Consider the following 8,749-nt stretch of genomic DNA (forward strand, 5'->3'; position numbering starts at 1 on the left):
AGATATTAAGTTAAATTAAATTAATTAGATTGATTAAATTTAATCAGATATTAGGTTAAATTAATTAGATTGATTAAATTTAATTAAATTGAGTTAACTTAATTAGATTGATTAAATCTTAATTCAATCTCGCCTATTTCTAGATTGTTAATCAGGAAATCTTATAGAGTTTGTGAGATGATTGCCAATTTTATCTTTATTAATTTAGTTTGAGTTCTAAGGATTATTTGACTTTGTATTACATTTAAGTTTAACTGTTGATCAACTAAGTGCACATTTCAGATTTTAACTTCCATACAGTAGTAAGACACAGTGACCTTCTTAAATATCGAAATAATTATCACTTTTTAAGACAAAGCTGAAATCACCGAACTTTCCTTGGCAAGAACAATGGGCTGAACTTCATCTGGGAATAACGATTCAAGGGATTCTTTCACCGCACATTCACCTGGAATTTTAAATGGCAATACACTAACCATAACGACTTCATCAGGCTTAATTCCTTCCTCCAACATTTTATCAAACAGAAACAGTGCTTCATCGCCATGTCCATGCGTCCCATATCCAGCAATCATTGCTGTCCATGAAACTATGGTTCTCTGATGCATTTCGTCGAATACTTTACGTGCTTGAGCCAAATCTCCACACTTGGCATGCAGATTGATGAGTGCATTCTTTATGTGAGTGTTGGAAGCATATGAATCTTTTTGGTTGATGGAATTTTCTATTCTCCGTCCGATGGAGTAGGCGCCAAGGTTGGCGCAGGAGGAGAGCACACCAATGAGTGTGATGGCATCTGGTTCTACTGAGGGAGATTCCTTCATCTTGTCGTAGAGAGCTAACACTTGATGAGCGAGGCCATTCTGGGCATAGCAGGAGATCATGGCGTTCCAGGAAACAAGGTCTTTTCGTTGGTCGGGCATTTCGTCGAACAGTTGGCGAGCAACATCGACGGCGCCGATTCTGGAGAAGCACGAAAGCAGGCAGTTCGAGACTGATGGAGCGGAGGCGAGAGAGGACCTGAAGGCGACGCCGTGGAGCGGCGGAATTGAAGCTGGAGGAGCGGCGGGTAGGAGCGCGAGGAAGGTGACGTCGTCGAAAGGGACATCCGCAAGTCGCATGCGGCGGAAGGTGGCAAGGGCGGCGGGGGAGGGGGAGGGGGAGGATGCGAGGGCGTGGCCGGAAATGAGGGCGTTGAAGGCGGACGTAGCGACTTCGGCAGCAGGGAGCTCGTCGAGGAGACGGCAGGCGAGGGGGAGGAGGCGGAGGCGGGAGTAGGCGGTGACGACGGTGGTGAGGACGTAGGCGTCGGCGGGAAGGAGCCCGGACTTGAGGGAGATGGCGTGGAGGTGGAAGGCGGCGGCGGGAAGGGAGAGGGCGGCGGCGGCGAGAAGGGCGGAGGGGAGGAGGGAGGCAATAGGGATGGGCAGCTGAGGGTACCAGAGAAGGGTGTGGCGGAGAAGAGCGAGCTAGAGGTGCGAACGGGAGAGGGACGAAACTGGGGCGGGAGAAGAGAAGAAGAGGCGTACGCACGAAGGAAATCGCGGACTCGCCCGAAAAAAACCTGGATATAAACTCTCTAAACCCTCAACGACAACGGTAAACGACAATACTTTTTAAAAGCGTTGTCGTTGGCAAAAAAAACCCGCTAAAAGACAACGTTTTCGACAACGCTTTTTTAAAAGTGTTGTGGTTGACCCAAAATCAACACTAATAGACAACGCTTTCTGAACAAACGTTGTCTTTTAGTTTTCAAAGACAACGGTTTTGACAAAAAGCGTTGTAAATTGAAAAACCACAACGCTTTTGCTAAAAACCGTTGTCTTTGGGGCGTTGTCTATTAACTTTTTTCTAGTAGTGTTATAAAGCAATACTCTTCCTCCTTACTTCACTAATTAATCTTGTGAAAGGAAGAGATCAGATTGTGAAGGTTTTCTCCACCTTCGAAGCGTGCTTCGAGAAGGAGGGTGTTCATAGTGAAAAGGTCATCGGTGTATGTGTGGATCCTTGGATTAGTCACCTCGTAAGAGGTCGATACCAAGTAAACAACCGGGTTAGCGATTGTTCTCAATCTTTCATATTTATTTTGCTTCCGCTAATATTTTCACAGAGAAATTTGAAGAATCGCTATTCACCACCTCTAGCGAATGCATCGATCCCAACACTTTCAAAGGTAAAATTAGACAAGCTGTTTTCTAAATTTAAACTTCATGAGCAATCTAATACTACTACATCCGAGAAAGGTATAGCTTTTTTTGTAGGTAAATTGAAGAAAGAAACTAACACTAAACAATAATTGGACAAATTAGAATCAGAAGATGAAGACGAAATTGCCGCTTAATTAGTCAATCTAGTCTAAAAACTAGATTTTCAAATGTCGTTTAATAGTACGACTTTCAAATCCGATTGACTAATTAAACAATAACGTACTTGATTCCTTCTTCTTGTTGAATAGTTTTTCATATAAAGAGATATCAAAAGGTGTGGCCCAATCCAAGAAATTCGGATCAAATCGAATCACGACTTTCAAATCCGAAGCAACCTTCTACGAGTGCAATCAAAAGGGTCACTTTAAAGCTGAATGCCCAAGACTGAAAAAGGGTAAGAAACAAAGGACAAAGAAATCTCTGAAAGCGACATGGGATGAATCTTCATCTTCGGAGGAAGAAGAAGAGCAAGTGAGGCACTTAGCAATGATGGCAAGAATCGAGTCTGAGATCGAGTCCAAGCTGGAGTCCAAAGCTAAGTTAGATACAAGCTATGGATTTGTATCCATTTCTGAAGGTCCGAACCCTAATGTAAGTACTAACTCAGTAGATAAATTATATGATATAATTCGATATATATGACTCATAAATTAGCCAAATCTAATGTTTGGGTCAAGTCATTCCAAAAAGAACTAACAACCCTAAAGGAGAAGGCTAGCCTAAGTTCCTTAACTACGGATGTTCAAAATGGAACTTCAACTCAAGTCCAACAGCTTGAGGAAGAAAATTTCACTTTGAAAGCTCAAGTTGAGGACCTTAAAAGTTCATTGGAATGGTTTACTTTGGGCTCCAAGTACCTTGATATGATACTTAAAACTCAAAGAGTTGTATACAATCTATCTATACTCGGATACCAAGCCAAAATATAATTTAAATCTTACTTATCATTAGTTAATTGAACCAATATATAATGAGTCCAAGCATGAGTTCCTAAGTCAAGCTTAAGTAATTAAGTTAGATCGAACCAATATTAGATCCCCAAGGATCATATCTACTATTTGACTAGACCTTATCAGGGATATGATCCAGGGAGATCCAATTGAAAACCATCTTAATTAGATAAATTACATGATTGCTTGATTTACTACTTTTTATGCATGCTTAGATTATTTCCTGCTTAACTTAGAATGGTCAGATAAGTATATAACCTTGATTGACACTTGCCTAACATAGTATTAAGGTGGGATGAAATAATAGTACGTTAGGAAAGCTTGGTCTAGGTAATCAAGTAGAGTAAGAAGTACCTTACTTAGTCTGCTTAACTAAGTAGAACTGACTAAAGCTACCTCACCACATCCTAGACTAATTAGACCAGAGTTTTTCAATAAATTAGTTAAGTGTTCAATTTCATGGATTAACTTTCTCTCAAAATAAATCATTACTCCAATACTCAAGAAGGTCACTGTGTCTCACCACCTTTGAAAGCTAAAACTGAAATGTGCACTTAGTTGGTCAACAGTTAAATTTGAATCTAACACAATGTCAAACAATCCTTAGAACTCAAACTAAATTAATAAAAATAAAATTGACAATCATATCATAAACTTTATAAGATTTCCTGATTAACAATCTAGAAATGGATGAGATGAAACTAGGATTTAATCAATCTAATTAATTTAATTTAACCTAATATCGAATGAATCTAATTAATATAGTTAAGTTAACCTAATTTAATTAAAAATTTAATCAATCTAATTAATTTAATTTAACCTAATGTAATTAAAATTTAATCAATCTAATTATTTAGTTAATCTAATTAATTTAATTTAATCAAATTTAATTAAAATTTAACTCAACTTATTAAACCTTAAAACTTAATTCAGTAAAACTAACACATGCACACAACCAAAATGTGTAAATGATGAATCCACACAAGATATAAAATCTTCGCAGCAGAAACATAACAAATCCAAGAAAAACCATACAACCACAAGTATAAGTCCAAAACTCCGATACTCACAGAAAATCTACCAATCCATAAATACAGTCCATATATTGACCACAATAGAATCCATACAAACCAAACTATATAAAATACTCTGTTGTGAGATGGAAGCAGCCTGACAGATCTCCAAGCTCCAAGTAAAATCCTATTTGCTACCTGGGGAGAAAACAAGGCCCAAGGTCTGAGTAGTGAGTATCAGATACTCAGTGGAATACAGGATAGAAGTGCACAATATGATATATCAACTGAGATAACAAAAGGAATACAGTCTCTAAAAGGGATATATAAAGAAAAGATAAATACTAATCAACAGGCAACAAAAATCATATAAATTCATACAGTGCATGTTATGTCATACAATGCAACAAGAATATATCGAACAAGTGTAACAGTCACACACAAATATGTTGTAAATAATAATGCAATAACATATAACATCAAATGCATGCAAATATGCAACACACATCACATGCAATATGCATGGTCACTGTCTGCACTCGTCATCCCCAGTCACTCACCCAATGTAGTGAACTGAGGTACCTAACAGGACATACTGCACAGGCTCCAACAACTAACCACCAATAATCAAGTGGAGAGAGGGCAGTATATTAGGAGGGCTATCTTGCCAGTCCTGGTCGCACCCAACATGATGTAACAGATGCTCTCATCCATATCACACCACAACATGGTGTTAGGTGAGTGCCAATAGCAACAACAATCAACTGCTGTCAACAACACCTACTACTGGCTTGTAGATGTTATGATGATCAACTTAATATATAATAGATGCAACTATTCAGCATAATCAACATAAGACAAGATAAGTCCTCATACATCAGTGATAGGTAAATTGAGACTGTACTATCAATGGATAGATCAATCAAAGGTCAATTGGTATGTATCAAGCAATGAGTAATAAGGTGTCAACTAGGTAGCTAGTACAAGTAGTAGAAGTATCAACAGGATAGATAAACAATATACGATAGGCCATGCACTAAAAATAAAATCTGTAGTGACCAAGTACAGGGTACCCACCTGAATCTGACGAAGGTAAAATAAGAACCTCCAATATACGCTCTGAGTATAATAGAACCAACCAAATCAAGGGCCTGAAATTAAACAACAATACAATACTTACTACGATGATACTGTATAATTAAATTTCATAATTTAATCCAACTAATACCACTATTAATTGATAAATCAAATAAATGGATTATCACTCCCGTTCTAGTTGTTAATGATCAACTTAGCATTTAACATGCAATTAAGCCAATGGAATCCATATTTCCATTTGTTACAACCGAATACTACATTAAACTAATCAATCCAAACTAAAATTCATAATTAGCTTTAATTATATTTAACCTAACCTAATCTTATCATTAAACCGATCCAATAGTGGTTAATCAACTACCCTCTGTTTGCTTCAGAAACAGTAGATAACCTCGGCAACCGCTATCTAACATCCTCTGAGCCTGAATAGCTGAAATGATAGATAATCCATCACTCTGAGTGCCAACGAATTCCCAAGCGGGTTGATCCGGAAGTCGGAAAGTAACCACTCTCGCTCGACACTCAACCGTAGCATGGTAAATGGCGGCCACCAATCCATACCCAGAATGATATCGAATTCTACCATATCAAGCACTTGCATATCCACTGTAAGGGTATGCCCGTCGAAATCCAACGGGCATCCCCTAATCTGCTAATTTATAGTAAGCACTTTACCTGAGGGTAAAGGTACTGCTAGACTACACAATCTAATCATCGGGATTCTACCAATTTTCCTCAAAAATACTCTAGATATAAAAAAGTGAGAGCTACCAGTATCAAATTCAAAGTATCAGCATGTAAAGAATAAACAGTAACCATACCCCGTATGATTGATCCATCGGCCCGCTGCGCCTCCTCACGAGTGGTAGCATAGATGCGTCCAACCTCTATACTAGACGACGGTGCAATAGGCTGAGAAGTAGAGGCCTACACTTTGTCAAAAACTGACTCTGAGGAGCTGGAAGCTGAGGCTGCTATGAATGTAGCATATATGACGGAGGTACAGCTGGTAAGTACTGCTGTGTAGAATAACGCATCTCTGGACCAGTAGAATACTGAAAAGCTGTCAGTGGAGCTGCTTGATCTCTCCCCTGAAGATATACATCTGTGGCTGGGGTGGTATGTGTTGGGTTGCAAGGGTGCAAACATAGTACCACATCTAAAACACATGGGAAAGATCATGGGTTTAAAAGGATGAAAAGTATCTCCATTGGAATGAGGCCTTTTGGGGAGAACCTAAGAACAAAACCATGAGGGCTTAGGCCCAAAGTGGACAATATCATGTCATTGTGGAGACGTGGACATTCTTTAGACCCTACAATTGGTATCAGAGCGAGATCGCTTTTCACCGGACTAACCGCCGGAAGAGCCATGATCTAGATCTAACCATGTGGAAACCCTCGGGAAAAAAAATAAAGTAGGGGAGGCTCAGACCATGAGGGACATGTCAGCCAGACCATGAGAGACATGACAGCCGGACCATGAGGGACATGGCAGCCGGACCATGAGAAATGACAGCCGGACCATGAGAAATGGTAGGGGAGCTTTCAGTGGTCCTTTGTTTGAGGGGGGGATTGTTGGGTTGCAAGGGTGCAAACATAGTCCCACATCTAAAACACATGGGAAAGATCATGGATTTAAAAGGATGAAAAGTATCTCCATTGGAATGAGGCCTTTTGGGGAGAGCTCAAGAACAAAACCATGAGGGCTTAGGCCCAAAGTGGACAATATCATGTCATTGTGGAGATGTGGACATTCTTTAGGCCCAACAGTATGTTAGTGCAGAGAGCACCAGCAGATTGAACCTTGATTTTGATAATGGAACTAGGTTCAAGTTAAGTGTGTATGTTGGACTGACATGATGGTAGGGGTCACTGCTGCTGATGTGCTCTGGGCCTCAGTGTCCTCTGAGATCGCTGTTGTGTAGGACGTCCTCCAGAAGATGCAGCACCAGTAGACTCCAACTGAGCCTTCAAAGTACACTCTCTGACCATATGACCCGGAAGTTTGCAATAGTAACAAATAGGCTGATCCAGTGGGCAATCATTCATCGTATGACTATGCGATTCGCAGCGATTACACTTCCTATTCTGATCTTTCTAGCCTGAATATGAAGTACTACGGAATTGTCCTCTAGACGGCTATCTAGTCCTCTGTCGCTTCTGAGCAGTCGGCTGAGAGTCCCGACCCCTCATTTTACCGCAAACGTTCTGCTTTCCAACCTCTTTCTCTTTCTCTCTAGATATCTGCTGCCAAGTTAACTCGATGGTCAGTACCCGGTCTAAGGCCTCTCTGTACGAGCTAATAGAAGACCCTGACATCCTGTCTCGAATGTATGCAGCGAGGTTCTGCATAAACTGGCACATCCAATCCTCATCCTGTGCCACCAGTTGTGGATAGAACTCTGAAAGTTTCTTAAATTCTGAGTTATATTCCATAACTGACCTCTCTCCTTGCTTCAGACTCAAAAACTCCTGGCGGTGTGCCATGCGGAAGGTTGTCGGGAAAAACTCTCTCTTGAATGCCTCTCTGAAAGATGTCCATGTCACCTCCCGCTCTTCCAATACAATCTTCTACGTCTTCCACCAAGGAAGAGCCTCATCTCGTAGGTGATAAGTAGCCAATCTGACCTTCTCCGCGATCGTACAATCCATATAATCATAAGTATCCACCAAATTCTCCATCCACGATCGAGCTTTCCACGAATCAGACCCTCCGTGAAATAAAGTGAAACGTTTCTTGGCCGATTTGGCCAAGGTCATAATACGACTTTTGTCAACCGGAGCAGATGTAGGCATAACTGGAGGAATCCCCTGAGCCTGAGAACTATGCTCTCCAGTAGGTATATTACATTCCTGATCCCGTAAATCTCTCTCCTCCTCGATAACATCTAGCTCCTCAGACCTAACAGGTCATCTTGGCGGTCGACCTCATCCTCGGGGTATAGGGGTCATATAATAAGATGTACCTGATACACGATCAGTATAAATTTTCTACCCAGCTAGAGAAATATACTAAAATACTTACAGATTTTTGCCGAAGATCTTTATCATGCCATTTCCATCTCACAATCTGGATCAAGTAACTCAAAATCTGATAAACTCGACACTACAACCAATACGACTTTCGGTTATTCGATACAAAATAAATCCGAACAAATGTTAAACCTAAGTCCTAAAATGCAACGATTAATTCCAAAAAACTAATCGTAAAACCATGCTCCGATAGACTCTAAAATACAATAAACATAACGTCAACCTACGCTCTGATACCACTAAATTGTCACGACCTGGGAGATAGTCATCTGAAAAAATTCGACAGCACCTCCCCAGTATCCCTGATAATTCCCTGAATACAAACATATAATAAGGCCCACACGACCTATCCATACTATAAAATATGGATTTATACAAGTAACAAAAGTAAAAGTGACCCACACAACCATTAACACATCTCACTAACAACCCTAGATTTGCAATGT

General features: G+C 40.2%; 1 protein-coding gene across 1 annotated transcript; it reads right to left on the reverse strand.

Annotated features, from left to right (window-relative positions):
- Positions 1-347: 347 nt before the first annotated feature.
- LOC141818731 (putative pentatricopeptide repeat-containing protein At3g11460, mitochondrial) lies at positions 348-7,757 on the reverse strand. The gene is made up of 2 exons (XM_074706189.1): positions 7,476-7,757; positions 348-1,469 (listed from the first exon to the last, which is right to left on the reverse strand). Exons 1-2 carry the CDS (start codon positions 7,755-7,757, stop codon positions 348-350), a joined length of 1,404 nt encoding a protein of 467 aa, XP_074562290.1.
- Positions 7,758-8,749: the final 992 nt, after the last annotated feature.

The sequence above is a fragment of the Curcuma longa genome, chromosome 2, assembly GCF_044706935.1.
Source record: "Curcuma longa cultivar G26 ecotype Majalengka, Jawa Barat chromosome 2, ITB_CL_G26_1.1, whole genome shotgun sequence".
In the NCBI taxonomy this organism is placed as follows: domain Eukaryota; kingdom Viridiplantae; phylum Streptophyta; class Magnoliopsida; order Zingiberales; family Zingiberaceae; genus Curcuma; species Curcuma longa.